At 37.6% G+C, this 17,586-nt stretch overlaps 1 protein-coding gene across 3 annotated transcripts in view; it reads left to right on the top strand.

The window, feature by feature from the left end:
• Positions 1 to 17,586, top strand: part of TRIO (trio Rho guanine nucleotide exchange factor) — a 137,044-nt gene that overhangs the window by 107,797 nt on the left and 11,661 nt on the right. For 2 of the 3 annotated variants that reach the window (XM_053467343.1, XM_053467342.1), the window contains exons 35-49: positions 1,467 to 1,759; positions 1,981 to 2,151; positions 4,122 to 4,217; positions 4,867 to 5,015; positions 5,400 to 5,466; positions 5,722 to 5,825; positions 6,075 to 6,144; positions 6,650 to 6,739; positions 8,223 to 8,315; positions 8,593 to 8,643; positions 9,051 to 9,128; positions 10,164 to 10,355; positions 11,717 to 11,894; positions 12,472 to 13,226; positions 16,429 to 16,676. In XM_053467343.1, the coding sequence (XP_053323318.1) occupies positions 1,467 to 1,759; positions 1,981 to 2,151; positions 4,122 to 4,217; positions 4,867 to 5,015; positions 5,400 to 5,466; positions 5,722 to 5,825; positions 6,075 to 6,144; positions 6,650 to 6,739; positions 8,223 to 8,315; positions 8,593 to 8,643; positions 9,051 to 9,128; positions 10,164 to 10,355; positions 11,717 to 11,894; positions 12,472 to 13,226; positions 16,429 to 16,676 (2,635 nt within the window). Of the gene's footprint in view, positions 1 to 1,466; positions 1,760 to 1,980; positions 2,152 to 4,121; positions 4,218 to 4,866; positions 5,016 to 5,399; positions 5,467 to 5,721; positions 5,826 to 6,074; positions 6,145 to 6,649; positions 6,740 to 8,222; positions 8,316 to 8,592; positions 8,644 to 9,050; positions 9,129 to 10,163; positions 10,356 to 11,716; positions 11,895 to 12,471; positions 13,227 to 16,428; positions 16,677 to 17,586 lie in introns of those variants that run through there. The other variant, XM_053467345.1, reaches the window with a different exon arrangement.

Here is a 17,586-nt window from a genome sequence, read left to right as displayed (position 1 = left end):
CTGATCATTGATCATGAGTAAGTAGTGGTACAGCATATTAATGGGAGAAGGGAAGCATCAGTACTCCAATTCCCAATTGAATTAATTCCCCTTAATGTACCTGATTGTGCTGTTTCAAAGGAAACCCTGTTCTCCAGCTCTTCAATCCTGCAATATGGAAATGGTTAGGCTGTAGGAAACGGCTCACATCTGATTATCGTTGAAATGGGAGAAAATATCTAAGAGGTTATTAATCACAGATGATGTAAGGTTATAAAGATGGGAGCAGAGCATATGAGGCTAAACTTTTCTATATACTTAGATCCTTAGGGCCCTACAGTTGACCAGTAATTCATTTGGGTGTAACTTCATATGTAATTTTGGAAAGGGGTAACGTACATTGTCAAAGTGTACTCTTTATGAACTCTGACTTCATCTAGAAACTTGCAGAAAGCTAGAGGGGATCTTAATTGACCCCACTGGTTCTTAAAGTTAATTAAGGAAGTAAAATAAAAAAAGAGAGGTAAGATATGTCTTCTATGTGAATTCACAGTTTATAATTCATTCATGTAAATCATGAGCAGTTCCTTTTTGTAATCTTTCATTTTTGCTCATCTCATCAGTGTCAGAGCGAGAGAGGATTTAATTTCCTTTGTATTACCTTGGGACTGCTTTGTTTAGTTTGGCAGAATAGCTTTGATTTGCTGTACAAGATAATATTTCTATGAGCTGTTATGAACAATCTGGAAAACACAGTTGGCCAGCTGTTCTATCATGCAGAAGGGCAATATATCCGCTGTATATCGGTGTGTAAATGTGTCAATGTATATATTACTATAAGCATCGTATCACAAAAGGGGGTTATATAGTTATTTTTGAAGGATGCGAAGCAATTCGCAGGGATATTATGTTCAATAGAAGGTTTAATTGTCTGTCGTTAAATGTCTACTTATATTTTTTATTTTTTAACATTCGAAGATTTGTAGGCATCTTTCTCAGTAGAAAGGAGCTTACATTTTCTAGCTTTCTTGGGGCTTTCTGTGCATTGTCAAGAATACACAACACAAGCTGTGTGTGTGGTTTCATGTGTTGTCTCTGTTTTCTGTTGCTTGGGATATAATGTGAATAAAGAAATTCATATAGACGAAACCCAAGCCATGGACGATATTGGGAGGTGTACATCAGGCTCTCTATGCATGTTACTGTATACACATATAATAAGACAGATAGACATAATTATATTAATTTACGTTCTGTACCTGACATTTGGTCGGCTTTGGTGTATTCTGTCTAAAGAGTGGTCTCTGCTTGTTGTGGGGATTGTTTGTATTTGTGTAACAGGAAAGTTCTCTACTTACATGTACATTTTTAAAATGTTTTTCTTTTCAGTTTTAAGTAAGTGAATAATTGCAAGATTGGTTATTTTAGTTTCTGAGGATGTTTTTTTTTTTTAATTAACTGTTGAAACTTCATTTTATTCCCGACAGACTCCCTTTCAGTCTCCAGTAATGATGCCAGCCCTCCAGCTTCGGTGACTTCCCTGCAACCTCATATTATCGGTGCTCAGAGTTCTCCTGGCCCAAAGCGACCTGGGAATACTTTAAGGAAATGGCTCACAAGCCCTGTGAGGAGACTTAGTAGTGGAAAAGCTGATGGACATGTGAAAAAACTGGCCCACAAACACAAAAAAAGCAGGGAGGTACGAAAGAATGCAGACTCTGGCTCCCAAAAGGACTCAGATGACAGCGCTGCAACACCCCAGGATGAAACTATTGAAGAGGTCAGTGAGGAGTATACTTTTTGTGATTAACACATCTTTAACCCATTAAGTTTATTGGGCAATTTTCCTGTTTGTTTTTAATATATTCATTGTTGAGGAATTCAGTGTTATCTTGTTGTTTAATACAATGAAGTTCTATAAGTTTTTTTGCAGACTTAGTTAATAGTTCCATGATCTTTTTCAGTAACCCTCAGTAACTGTAAAGGTTTTCTGTCTTGTAGCGAGTACGAAATGAAGGTCTCAGTAGTGGCACACTTTCTAAGTCCTCATCATCCGGCATGCAGAGCTGTGGAGAGGAGGAAGGCGAGGAAGGGCCTGATGCGGTACCGCTGCCACCTCCTATGGCTATTCAGCAGCATAGCCTTCTTCAGCCCGACTCTCAGGATGACAAGGTAACTTCTACTGGACACAGTCGATTGTTTTTGGAGCCTCAGCTTTTCCACCTTAGCCAAAAAGCATATAATTGTTTTCTGAATTTATTTGCTTCTGAATTCTAAGATTTGTATGTTTTAGTGAGCTACATAAAATTAAGCCAGGTTCAAGTACCCATTTGGCTGGTGCGTATGTAACCAGTGTATTAGATATAATTTCATGTATCCTGGTTTCTTTAATTACTGCTAACCACTAAAGAAGCAGTTTCTTTTTTTGTTTTTTATTACACGTATAAATTGTTATTGGCACTTTTGCCATGTCATTTCCATTTTACTTATTTAGACTTTCACACAAATTACATTTGTTTCTTTTCAGGAGAATCAGTGCTTTAGTTTGAAACTATATTTATACATATAAATCAATATTTAGTAGCATTTTTTCTTAATTTTGCTGAGGATTTCATCTACAGGATAGGCATTGCTGCTAAAGAAATGCCCTGTTTAGGCTTAGAACACAGAATATTACATGCATATATCTTTGGGGGAATTTTGTGTGTCAAAGGGCACCTGGAGAGGTACATGTTGTTCAGTCTGTTTTTTCATTGACTTTTAAAAATGTGTTTTTATTTTAGTTTTTACATTTCTCGACTTATTTTTGCACTGCCCTCATCAGATAGTGATTCAAAATGACTCTTAGGGTCATTTGTATGCCTTATCAATTGGTATTTCAGTTCAACTGGTAAACAGTGTTTTCACAGTCGCATCTTAAACTATAACTAATATTTAATACATACCATTAGCATATAGCTTTGTATTTATTTTAATTAGACCTGCATAGATTTGTGTACTTTGCTATGATTTTGATTTTACTGTTGAACTAATTTTACTTTATTTCTTTTTTATTTTCCTTTTTTGTGGACATTTTCCTCTTGTTTAATGGCAGCATTATGTAGACTTGTGTTCTGTCTCTGTTTTGGCACAATTCCCATACCTTTCCATATAAAGTCAGTTGCTTTCCCTTACCCCAATTCCTTTGTCTTATGTCAATAATAACCTAAAATACTTAAACATTTTAAATTGGGAAATTCTACCAAACGAAAGGAGAAAAACATAATGCAAAGGTTTCTCATTGACTGACATTGTTATCTTTTCTGTTAGTTTAGTGTTTGAACAGAACACTCCGTTGCATGAATTACGTGTGTGTGAGTGATAAAGTTCCCATGAAATATAATCTGTATTGCACCCTGTTCTGGTTTCCAGTTACTTAATGACATGTGACCCATACACCACATGTTTGCTAATGGCTGTAACTTGAAATGAATGCCCCTCAACCCTGCATCCTTTAATTCTGTCAACACCCATTACCCCCATTTTTAACCATGGTTGGCATTCTATAGAGAATGATGCCAGAAAACTACCGTTCTCTGCATATACGTGTGAGCAATATGGATGGCAGAAAGAATGGTGAGCTATGTCCCATATAACCCTGCAAGAGATTAGAATTCTGAGCATGCATTCATTATGACTAAGACATTACCGCGGTGGGAAATAGAAGAAGTATTACATTGTTTAATTTGAATCATTTAATGCATGGCTGTAATTCCAGTACATGGTCACAGTGTTTTAAATGTGGTGGAATTAAAATGGCTTCAAGGCTGACCTATTTATTCTGTTGAGCGCCAATATTACAGTATTAGTGTAAAGTACAAGGACATTTTTGTTCTGTGAATTAAAATGATCATTGCTTAACATTGCTTCAATTGGTAATTGAAGTATTTTAATGATCATGGCACATATTAGATGCCAGATGTAAAAAGCAAATATCATTTGATGGTCATTGTCTAAGAAGTGTTTGATTTTATGGTACTGTTTGTGTTTATTTTCAGTATAGCTGATCCTCTGCTGCTCAAAGTGAATTATAATTTTAACTAGTTATTTTACACACAAGAATTAGCTAATGAAAGTGATTAACTTTAGTCCTTGATTTGCAGACTTCATCTCGATTGCTGGTACGCCCAACTAGTTCAGAAACACCTAGTGCAGCAGAACTTGTCAGTGCTATTGAAGAACTTGTAAAAAGCAAAATGGTGAGTTACATACAAAAAGTCTCTATGATTTTCCCTGGTATTTTGTGTTTTTATGTTGTCCCTGAGGAACTTTGTTACAGATGAAGATCATATCAAATTAATAACAACTTTATATTCACTTCTATATTGGTTGCGTTCTAACAGCATTGGCATGTTTAAGTAGATAAGGCCGTGATAACAGAGCTAGAATACTAGCTTATGAAAAAAAATTGAAAAAAGAAAAGCGAAAACATAACGTATTTATAACCTGAAACGGCAAATAACCTAGAACTATTTTAGGAGTTCTCTTTTACTGTCGCCTCCATCAGATTGTTATGAAGTGTGGGTTTGCCCATTACCAGGAGACATGTCCCATGAAATGTATGATGTAAAACGGCCCAGTATATCACTTTAGGTGCTGCATAACTACTTGAAAACATTTTGACAATTAAGGTTATCCCTACATGTATATATCTGTGGGGGGAATGTGTAGTTAGATGTAAGCACCTGGAATGAAACCCTCGGCATCAAAAGCTCAAAGTTACAACATTTTGATGCGGAGGATAAGCAATTGAACCATTTAAATCATTTCAATAGTAATGATATACTAATGTGTTTTGATAATATTGGCACATATGGCTTAAACGGCTTACTTATACGGTATTTTCAGGCTCTAGAAGATCGTCCAAGTTCACTGCAAGTAGACCAAGGTGACAGTAGCAGTCCATCTTTCAATCCTTCAGATACATCTCTGCTCTCCTCCTCTTCTCCAATCGACGAGATGGAAGAAAAGAAGTCTAGTTCTCTAAAGCGTCGACAGTAAGTGTCGCGTTAATGCAGAATTAAATGTTTTGTGTTGGCCGTCTGGAATTTGTTTGCATGCTGGTGCATTGGTTTGTGTACCATAAGTAAATATGGGCAAATTGTGAATCTGAATATGACAAAATCCTTAACATATAGCCCATTCTTAGAGTTCTCTTATGCGGTGTTAGTATCCCCTAACAGTATTAACAGGTAAGGTCGGTGAATGCTTTTAGAAGAAACTATAGTGGTCCCCAAGGACATGCACTGCCTTCATCAGCACCCATACTTGAGTATAGCTGGCTAATCCATTCCTATAAAATAAAGCGTCCTATTTATGAACAAATAACGTTTTGTGACTGTTGGTGTATGATCATACTGCCTATTACTCATATTTTGCAGTTACGTATTACAAGAATTAGTAGAAACGGAGCGAGATTACGTTCGGGACCTTGGTTATGTGGTGGAGGTAATTCTTGGTTTCTGTATTTTGTTTTATTGTTCATATACACAGAAACATCAATGCGATGAGCTTCAATTGAAATACGTAGCATGATTGTTTTAGATTAAGTGCAAAAGAATCTGTCTGCAATATGTTTTGTGGCCTGATTATGCATAATTTTACATCCAGGTTTTCTGATGACAGCTCAGCCGCTTAAAAAATAGTTCTTGCTTGTGTATACAGTTGAATATTAATATTTTAAATGTATATTTCATTTTAAAGGGATACATGGCACTCATGAAGGAGGATGGTGTTCCCGACGACATGAAAGGAAAAGATAAGATTGTTTTTGGGAACATTCATCAGATATATGACTGGCACAGAGAGTATGTATAATTGATCTCTTTTATCAAACACTAATGTCCTTTTTAAATGTGAACTACATTTTCATATGATAATGTGTTTTGAATTTTTGTGAAACCGTAAAAAAAAATTTTTAAATGTGTATGCAAATATTGTACAGAGTTCCCCTGGAAATAAGTGATATTTAAAAAAAAAAAAAAAAAAAGTTGCAGTACAATTTCAAAATGTTTTGTTTTAATGTCCGTGATGAATCTTTTTTTTTTTGTTCTCAGTTTCTTTTTGGGAGAATTAGAGAAGTGTCTGGATGAGCCTGAAAGACTGCCCTCACTGTTTGTGAAGCATGTAAGTTTATAAGTAGAGCTGTTTACTACAGCATCTACACACAACCTGAAAACAAAGGGTTAAGGTCTTACATTGTAATTTAACTGCATGTCACAACAATCCCTATGATATCCTTGCACTAATAGTTTATTTTATAATATTGTTTTTACATTGAAAGACGGAAAAAAAGAGTAATTAGCGGCTATTACTTCAAGTTGTCTATTTGCAGTGACTTGGGTGATATTTCTATAAAATTCCCCAAAAAGTCATTGGCCCCGATAATCCCTTTGGTCTTTTATTCCTCTTGTAAATATCAAGTTGTTCGCCAGACATCATTTCCCTTCCTAATCTTTGGCACACAGCGTCATCAATAACAGATCTAATCAGGGTTTTGATGAAGGGGTTATTGCTGGTTTTGGAGATATGGAGACAGTTCTGCCGTGATAGCTGCTGTGATATTTTTTTACAAAATTGCTCATTGCAAAAGGTTGTATATTCATTCAATGTCTTTTCATCTATTTAACAGGAGAGAAGGCTGCACATGTACATAGTATATTGCCAAAATAAACCAAAGTCTGAACATATTGTTTCAGAATACATTGATACTTATTTTGAGGTAGGTAACAATCACAAAGTGACTTATTTTGCGATTTATTTATTTTTGGTCATTGTGGCTGCATCACTTTGTTAGCATCAAATTACGTACAGTGTTTTGGCCACATTTCCTGTATGTTCAAGTATCACTGTGGTTTAATGACCAATGACATGCCAGCCACGGTTCAGGACCCATGACTTGCCTGGTATGTCATGGGATTAAATTAATTTAGAAAGCAATGAGAGATCACTTTTATGCTCAGTCAATGTTGCTGCAATCCCTCACTATTGCAGCATTCAGCAACACCAAAACAAAATATGCAGGGATCGGTCACATTCAGGGATCCCTTCCTTCAGCCAGTATTGCCATTCCGCAGCACCAAATAAAATAAAAATTTTAAATCAGGGATGCTGTGTGATCCAGAGTGATCGCAAGCAGCATAGTAAGGGGCAGAATGCCTCTCAAGATGGGGGCACTCTTCTGCTTGCCAGCGCCAAAAGTAAAAACATCCTCCTGAGACCTGAGCACCCCATGCAAGTTGGTCAGGGTGTACTGTGATCAACAATGCAGGCCAAGGGAGCTTATAAAATATTTAACAAAAAATGTTAAATAAGAAATTGGGGGAACCATACAGTTCCAAGAAAATGTTAATAGGTGCCAAGTGATGTCACCATGACATCATTTGGGAATCATTATAGGCCATCCCTCCTTTCAATGCAATTTCTGGCATCAATATTGATGTAACAGGATATACACCCTTCCAGATTGTGAAGCTTTTTCTAGGAGATGATGTTTTGGGGGACATTGTTTCCCAATCTAACCTTTTATGCCCAGCAGTTCCATCATGCTAGTCCGAATTCTTTTTTTTGGCGAAGCAGCCATGGGCCCCCTATTGATGTGCCAGATTTATTTTTTAAGTCGTGGCCCCTCACAATGCTAATGGGCATCGTTAAAAAGCTCTCCATCCAATCATACTGGAGCACCTCGCTGCCAGGTTTGCAGAGGCTTAAACACCTGGAAGGAATATCCTGTGTATATGAATCCTTGATGAAGTGTAAGGGAAGGTTGGGATTCAAGCAGGATAAGACTCAGGCCTTCCAGGTATACAAGGGAAAGGATAGCTACCTTGACTCTCCAAGTTGCCGGATCGTTTGTCCCCCTTATGAACAAAAGTGACTGCTTGTATGTAGATAACTTCTACACAAATGTCCCTTTTTTTCCAGCTATTGTATTGTTTTCATAAAGTAGCTTGCAGTACTATATGCATAAGTAAAATATCACAATTTTAAATACCCTGGATTGTCTAGTTTTACAGCTAAACACACACACACACTGCAAAAATGTTAAAACAGCCATGGTCATGAAGGGTACAAAATTTGGAGTAACCCACTGAAAGGCTACTGGTGTCCTCATGACTGATAACGGTGTATGCTTTATGGACTTATTTCAGTTCTACAACCAATTATCTGATTTTCACCTCTTATTGATTGTTTTTAAATTATAGGACATGAAACAGCGTCTAGGCCACCGACTTCAACTTACGGATTTATTAATAAAACCAGTTCAAAGAATTATGAAATATCAGCTTCTTTTAAAGGTATGCTATGAAAACCTAGAGAGATGATTATACGTTATTTAAAAAGATGGAGTGCTGTTATTATACTCAGTAAAGCAAATGTATATTTTCTCTATTTTTGGACCGTGATAATATAGGCACCAGTTATCAGTGATATCTACAGACCTTTCATTTCCTTAATTTAATATGAAATTAGTGCATATATCCTTTCACATCATGTCTTAGCTCCTGATTTTGTTCTCTCAAAATGAATTATAAAAATAGTAAATGGTTTTGTATTTCTGTTTTCCTTTTTAAGGATTTCCTTAAGTACTCCAAGAAGGCTTGTGTGGATGTAGCAGAATTAGAGGTATTTGCTGCAGTTTTCAGTTAATAATACATTGAAACATCAATAATAATATTTACCTGTAAAATAAAGCTAATTTTGAAGTTATACCCATAGTAATATTATGCTGAGAATGACATTGCTGCCAAATGTGTGTGTTCTGGCTGGAACTTGCCTGATGTTTTTGTACATCGTGCTCCATTAGATGTGTAAAATCAGGCAAGGTAGAAATGTTAAAAGGTATTTTTGGGTTATTTAGCACAAGACGAGTGGTGGAGTAAATTGGCTCAAGATTAAAAGCATTGTGTCACTGCTGTAATATTTCCAATATTTTTGGACCACTATTTAGTGTTTTGTTTTCCTTCCCACTCTTTTTACGGTCAGTGTTTTGCTTTGATTTGTAATTGCCTCATCTGTTTTTCTATCATCAGAAAGCTGTGGAAGTCATGTGCATTGTACCGAAGCGCTGTAATGACATGATGAACGTTGGTCGACTACAAGGATTTGATGTAATACATCTTTAGACTGTTATGTGAATGAGATACTTTGCATGAGTTACAGTAGTTGAGTCCAAAGGACATATATCAGTTCATACTGTGGTTAAAACAGAATGTGATACATTATATAAAATTTACTATTTGCCTGTACTATAAATATAGCCCTGTACAGTCGGCTCTGGTGGACATAAATGAAGTGCTGGCCGCTTTTGTTGTTGCATGCAAATACTACTAGATAGCCGATAGACAACCCTGAGCAACCATAACTTTATTTTTAAAATATACCGTATTTGCTCGATTTTAAGACAAGGTTTTTTTCAGAGCAAATGCTCTGAAAAATATCTCTCGTCTTATAATCAGACCTCAAATAGAGCTCTGACTATGAGACTAAGATCCAGATCCCCCGCAGCGCTGCAGGGGACCTGGATCCTCCTGTCTGGTAACCTCAGCTGCTGCCGGCACTTCCACCAGGGCATAAGGCTTTTCTGGAGGCAGAGTGCCCCATTATATGCCTTTTAACCCCCTATATGCCTCACTGCCTCCAGAAATGCCCTATACCCCCTTATATGCCACTCTGTCCCATGCTATGCCTTTTAACCCCCTATAGGCATATCATGGGGCTGAGTGGCATATAGGAGGGCATAAGGCATATCAAGGAGGCAGAGTGGCATATAGGAGGGTATAAGGCATTTCTGGGGGCAGATTTGCATAACTGGAGGGGGACAGGTTGGCAAAAAAAAATTTCTCAATCAGTTTTTATTAAATATGAAAAAATTAGTTTACATGAATTAATAGTTACAAGTAAAACTTTTTTCCCAAAGCGTCGTCTTATAGTCAGGCTTTTTCTTTTTTTCCTAAATATTCAGATTTTGGGGGTCATCTTATAATCAAGCAAATACGGTTAAGTGATTATATTTGCAGAAAGTGCTAATGTATTCACAGTTTGCTAATGCAACTATTAAAAAAAAATGTCAATGTTTTATTTTAGTAAAAACATCTGCTTTTTGCACCATTAATTAGAAATTATATACACATTTTTTTTAACAGGGTAAAATTGTTGCTCAAGGAAAACTCCTGATGCAAGACACATTCCTTGTCACAGATCAAGAAACAGGACTTTTACCGCGCTGTAAAGAGAGGCGGGTCTTCCTCTTTGAACAAATTGTAATATTTAGTGAACCCTTGGATAAAAAGAAAGGATACTCGATGCCCGGATTTCTTTTTAAAAATAGTATCAAGGTAAGCCTTTTCTGCTGCTGGTGAACAAGCTAAATTTTGTTGTTAGAGGTTTCAGTAGCTGAGGTGGTTGCACTTGGGAAGCGTATGCATCATGTTACCTTAGGGATTCAATCAAGAAAAAATTAATTCATCAGAAAAACACTATACATTCATTTAGCATAACAAGAAATCCATGCATACCCAGCAAATACCATTCAGAAATGCCTATCTTAAACATTGGGAATTACATCACACTCTGGGCCGGCCTTTGGGGTGTGCGACCGCACAGGGCGCCACACTCCAGGGGGCGCCGCCGCGGGGTCCCAAGCCGCCACCGCCAGGTCCGCTGCCGCCCCCTCTGCACCGGGGGGTTTTTTGTTTTGCTTTTTTTTTAACTTTATTTAACATCCTCCATGTTAAATAAAGTTTTTTTTAACTTTATTTAACATGGAGGATGTTAAATAAAGTTAAAACAAAGAAAAAAAAATAATGTTTTCATTTATGTCCCGGGCAGGGGCGCCGAGCGGTCGCTTGTGAAGTTTTCAGCAACCGCTCGGCGCACCTCACTCTCCGTGACTCCATCGCGGTGCCGCGTTTTATGCTGAGCGCCAGAATATTCCGGCGCTCAGCTGTGAAGTGCGCACCACGGGAAGACGGACGCCTCCCGCTCCCACCGCTGGACTCAACAAGGTAAGTAAGGGGAAGGGGCAGAGTTTTTTTTGGGATGGGGGGGCGCCAGAGGAGTAGTCTGCACAGGGCGCCAGAACACCTAAGGCTCTGATCACACTATATGGCCATATATTGCTTAGCCCATCTCTTTGTCAAAATACCCCAATATCGGCGAGTCCTATCTAAGTTTACATGTCTACATTGCTTACCAAGTAGCTGAATAAGTAAGAGTTTACTGCCTTTTAACCTATTGAGACTCATTATTATTTTAACAGCAACCTGGGAATCTGAATGTGTATGCTTCTTAGGGTGTGCTCCTCTTTGTGTGTGTGTGTGTGTGTATATATATATATATATTTTACTGTATATTCATTGTATACCTGGTTTCCATGAGTAAGGTGACCAGGCAATTCGTTTAACTACATGCACCATAGTGGGCAGAAAAGACTCCCCTCTGTATAGGTTAGTAGCAGTAATCTTATTGCACCCCACAGTAAATAATGTGACTTGGAGCACCCCTGCACTATGTGCAGTAAACATTATGTATACTACCTGTTAATAAATTGCTTCATCACTCTGTTGCTATAACTATACATACAAGTGCTTTAAAGGAGTCTTGGGGATTGTAAACTCTGTCTCATGGAGACATTTATTCCTAGTCATACAAATTTCATGCACAGAACAATGGTCATTGATGGTACTTGTCCCCCCAGGTGAGTTGCCTTAGTTTAGAAGAATGTGTTGACAATGATCCATGCAAGTTTGCGCTGCTGTCAAGGTCTGCAGACTCTACAGAGATGTATGTCTTACATTCTGCATCCCCTGCTGTGAAGCAAGTGTGGATCCATGAAATCAACCAAATTTTGGAAAACCAACGCAACTTCTTAAATGGTAGGAATTTCTCGCTTTACTTTTACTGTCTTCTGTATATAGTAGTTACAGAAAGTAGTCATCTATATTGGACAGGACTGCTTAAAGATTATAACAAATGTTTTATTCCAGCCAATAAAAACCAACAGTCATCACTGTGGACACTGCAAATTTCCCTTTAGGACTGTATGCGCGGTACAACAAAAGCTTAAAAGCACTCTTGTTGCATATGACTTAAGTGCATGTGCCTTGCATCTATTTCGTGTTTACTGTCCTAGCTCTCCAGATGATGTGACATCTTATACTCGGTCCAAAGTAACACGTGTGGTGACTGTAAATGTAAAATTTTGAGGAATGCCAACTATAAATATAACTTCTATGAATGTGTAATAGTATCTTAACTACAGTAGAATGACCAGGTGGCAACTTTGAAACACACAAAAATGTCCCCTGCAGGGAAGTAACATGTTCAGAGAGTACCTGAATACATATATTTCCAATGTGTGTCTCAGGTTAAAGGGGACTCATCTAGAGGTGCAATGGTGAATTCAGGTTAAAGCATCTACACTTGTTAAATTCTTTTTTTCTTCAATTTTAGCCTTGACATCACCAATCGAGTACCAGAGAAACCACACTGGTGGAAGCAGTGGCAGCAGTGTCACACCCACCAGTGGCCCAAGCAACTGTACTGGGTTGAGTGGCTCCAGTCGAAGCAGGCCCTCCCGGATCCCCCAGCCTGTCAGACATCATTCCCCTGTCCTGGTCTCCTCTGCAGCTTCGGCACAAGCAGAGGCAGACAAGATGTCAGGTATGTCTGTGCGCCACGCCTCAGTTTTACCTCTCAACCTCTCCTTAGAAACTGCCCCCAGTCACACAGACAGAATTCATCCCACTACAGAGGCAGGGTGTCGGGATAAAGAATCTGATTCAGTACCAAAGATGAAAAAGCTAGACGGCCCTAGGAAATCTTCTAGTGGATTAGTAGATGGAAACTCGAAAGAATTGCGCGGAAGCACAGAAGATAGCCATTCCAGAAGTGGTCTGGGCACCCTTACATTTGTAAAGCCAAGAAATGGCACTGCGTCACCTCTCAATTCTCCTGTCTCATCTAATTTCCCATCAACATTTGGCAAGGAAACTTTTGCACCCAGCAGCCCCTTGCAGAAGGGCTCTTTTTGGAGTTCCATCCCTGGATCCCCAGCAAGCCGCCCTGGCTCATTCACCTTCCCAGGGGATAGCGATTCCCTCCAACGCCAAGTTCACCGGCAATCCACGCAAAACAAGGATACAGACCGCATGAGCACCTGCTCGTCGACCAGTGAGCAGTCAGTTCACTCAACCCAAAGTAATGGGGTAAGAACAGAGCCACCTCCGTTCTGCAAGCTCTTCTGAAAAACCTCCCATGCTACCTTTCTGCTCGTTACCATCACTCTGCGTTACTAACTTCTGGCTCTCCAGTGCTTCCCTGCTCTGAAATAATCAACTCTTCTGGTCTCCTTTTTTACGTCATTCACTTGCTTGTGATCTGTGCGCCAACAATTGAAAGGCTACCTAACACTAGATCTGATCTCTTGCATTTGCTAAATGCAGTATAGATTACTACTAACAATTTTCTTTGCTTTTTTTCACCCTACCCTCTTCTTCTTCAGCGGAATAGTAAAAAATAGCAAAAAAAATCTCCAAGTGACTTATTGTTTTGTTATTGCAGTTATGCATGTCAGCGTTTCATACCAACTGAAAATATTACGCTTTATTTTGTATTATACGATACGGCTATAAAGGGTTTTGTACAATATCACATTCTGTTGAATATTGTACCTCAGCAAAGATGCTGAACTAGAGGCTTTCTCTTTCCATTATTTGCGGTCATCAAACTTCTTTCCAACAAAGGAACAAATTCACCAAAGGATATGTGATCATTCCTCCACCCACTACATCTATATATTAAGTTAATATTTTGTATAGCTAATCTACACTCAAACATTCTGGATTTTCAGCTAATTTGGATCATCTTCAATTAAGATTTCTTTAGCAAAACATTTAGATTTAAAATGGGGAAGGGTCCAGTAACCATTTAGGCTTGACACCCAGCATAGCTGGTAACTAACCCTTTTGAATCACAGTTGGCAGAGAAGGTAGGGGAGACTTTAAGAGAATGAAAGAGAGTGCGATTTAAACATATGTGTAGCTTTAAAACTTTATGAAGTAGGAAAAAAAGAGGGATATGGTGGGATAATCTTGGCAACACGACAAGGCCGGGTCCAATCCCTCCAAGCAAATATACACCAGGAATATGGCAGGAATATAGGTAAGTGGCATTTGAGTTCACTCCTGTCAAATTCTGCACATTTTGCTGTGATAGTAATACTCTGCTTTGTTCAGCATACACCATAAAAGCGAATATAGAGCCAGAAACGCTTAATGCATTTCACGCAAGGTGCTTAATCATAAGCTTGGCGGTCTGCATTTAAATGCATTCACCATTAAATGATTAATGGGTGAAGGAAAAATGTGAAATCTCTACTTGGAAAAGAAAAATAAATACAACTACTACTAAATAACTAAATATACCAACTGTAACGAATAAAAGTAAAAAATGTGAGTCAATCATTTTGTATAAAGTATAAATATATATGTAATTTAGGTAATCTTTACAATTTATACAGATTTGTTGTCACTTGGACTCACATATTATACTTATGAACTATCTATATTTAGACTATACATTATTAGTTATTTAGTTTTGTTTTTTTTCTAGTAAGGTTATTAATTTCACAGTTTTTCATTAATTCTCGTTTCTTTTAATCACATTTTTAGACTACTTCTTATTTGGATAGTTTACAGCTGTGTAATTGTAAGCACACACCCATCAATGATTTTAATTGTGAATGTATTTAAATGCTTGACTTTGGATCAAACTGTCGAGCCTTTGATTAACCACCTAGTACAAAATGCGTTACGCGTGTCTGGCTCTATATTCGCTTTTATGGAGTATGTTTAATAAAGAGCACTATAACAATCACATCAATGTTTACAGAATACATTTGATGGGAGTGAACTTGAGTACCGCTTACCTACATTCCTTGTGCAGATTTATTTTTACCAGTGATTTTTTTTTGGGGGGGGGTATGTATTTATGAGTGTGTTAATAATTACAGTTCAAACCACTGTTTGTGCTACAACTTTGTTACAGGATATCCACAGTGATTGACCTGTACCGAGGAGCCTGAAGCTCAATCTCGTAGGGTCATGCAACTTTGAGGCTCTGGCCTATGTGGCCTATGTCTCCTTTTTTTTTTTTATTTATTTTTTTTAGGAAAAGATGGCAAGCCTAAAACCAGTTTCAGCAGGGACATGTAGTATAAAGAAGTATAAATCTGCAAAAAAACTATGCAAAAAATATAGCTTTCTATTTGGCCGCTAGTGGGTGGGTTTTACCTTAATTGTGGAATCGCTCAGTGTCTAAATTAATTGGTCTTGTGTATTTCTCAACTTTCCAGCAATCATAAAGTTGTTATAAAACATGGCAAGTATACAAAGTTAACAGCATAAAGGCAAACCGTGGATTATTTCACATTTTTAACTAGGACACTTAACGATATGAACATGTTTAATGTAATGCTTGCAGTAACTCCAGCTTAAGCCAATTTCAAGCTTTTATGGACTCAAACCATAAGTCTTTCTTTTCTGATTAATATCATGCTTTGCATTTTACTATTTCCCCTTTTATTTAATTTTTACCATGTGGTGGTAGTGTTGGGTTAGTGTTTGTTTTGTTTTGGGTTTTTTTTTTTATAGTTAAAACAGATTTTTTTTATATTATTTCAGAGACCTCTTCAAAAGGGAAATGAAAATAAAAATATAATGTTAGATGATGTAATAAAGTACTTGCTATAGTTGTATTTGCTTGTGCTATAGTAAAATTCTTTATTTTTTGTTTATTTCTGTTCTGTAATCCAAAGTTAGTAGTAAAACAACCCAACTCATAAAATGTACTCGGTGCAAAAAACATCTGTATACAGCATCCTGTATAAAGTAAAAGTTGAGAGAATAGGTAATCAGTGTGGAATTCAGACATATTGATCTGGTCCTTCATCTCCGTGAACCTTCAAGTAGTAATACCAGGCTATCGTTTGGTTTGCGTAACCTTCAAAGTGGAATCTTCACTTTATCAAGCAGGAACAGTGACGTGCATCAATTTGATTGGATATCTCTCTTCAGTGGAGTAAAGTTTTGATCCTGTGCACACCTAACTCACAATCTAAAATCACCACTATTGGCACTGTAAAAATAACATTCAGTTGCAATATGTTTATTACATGCTACACTACACTGAATATTTTAGGGTCGTTGTAAAGAAGGAATAGAAATATAACGTATAGTAAATATACCTGTTGAAAATGGGCATGTTGGTTAATCTTGAATACTTTATAGGCACATTTGTATTTTAGGTGCACTGTAAAAGTAGTCACCTTGTCATGTTAACACTAAGATTGTGTTTTAACTCGGCTTTTCTTTCTCTGCCACTTTCTGCTTGCTTCCTATCCACCCTCAGAGTGAAAGTAGCAGCAGTAGCAATATCTCCACCATGCTGGTGACGCACGATTACACAGCGGTGAAGGAGGATGAGATCAATGTCTACCAAGGAGAAGTTGTACAAATTCTGGCAAGCAACCAACAGAACAAGTTTCTGGTGTTTCGAGCTGCCACTGATGAATGCCCTGCGGCTGAAGGCTGGATTCCAAGCTACGTCCTAGGCCACACGAGTGCAGTCATCACTGACATGTGCGACGGAACACTAAAGTGGGTATTACTTCGTGTTTTCATTCATATGAGTTGTGCAATCCAGTAACTGAAAGAGAGAAAATAGTCCTTTTGGAACTTGTAGGTTTTGGGGGTGGGAGTGGGTAACTTGCCGCATGTTCTCTCATTGATGCGGGTTAAATAATTCCACTACGTTCCGTTGCTAGGTCAATAGTTAATGCTTTGCAGTGCATTTTGCGGTGGCACTATTGTATGTGGATAGCAGATCATTTATCGTTTTCAAGCAAAAAAAAAAAGCATTTGGTTCAATTTTCTGAGAATTTCATTATAGTTACTTTATTAAAGGTCACAAAAATAGAACAGTCTCTTGGTCTGCCCCAACATTGTGAACAAAAATACCAAGTTGCTGAATTGCTTTCACAAAATAAGCAAAACATTCTGTTATGCCACAATAACAAACAAAAAAATCTTATGTAACGGAAAAGTACTCGTTTGGCATACCTGAATCCTTGACCATACTTTTACTGAGGCCTGTAACAAGAGCAAATGAGAAAGAAGTCTTGTCCTGAAATTTGCATTTTGTATAAACCCAGGGATAGATCATTTTCTCCATGTGTTAGGGAGAAAATGTTTGTACTAAATGAATTGGGGGCAGAGCAATATTAATACTTTAATATTTCTGTGATACTGAAACGGAACCATTGCCTTTGAGGATTATTTGTGCGTCCTTTCCATTACATTGTTGTAGGCAGAAAAAATATCTGATTTTAAGAATTAAGATTAGATCAGCAGAGAAAGAAGTCCATAGAAGTTAAAAGCCATCCACATACCTAGTCCAAGGATACCACAAGACTGACTGTTCAGCTCTAAATAATCTTTATTACATAATAATCTTTTACAAGGTGATACGGATAGTAAGGCAAAGCCTAGCACATTAATCGGAGCCTTT

This window comes from Spea bombifrons, chromosome 5 (assembly GCF_027358695.1).
Source record: "Spea bombifrons isolate aSpeBom1 chromosome 5, aSpeBom1.2.pri, whole genome shotgun sequence".
Taxonomy (NCBI): Eukaryota; Metazoa; Chordata; class Amphibia; order Anura; family Pelobatidae; genus Spea; species Spea bombifrons.
This window is presented reverse-complemented; position numbering and strand designations above follow the sequence as displayed.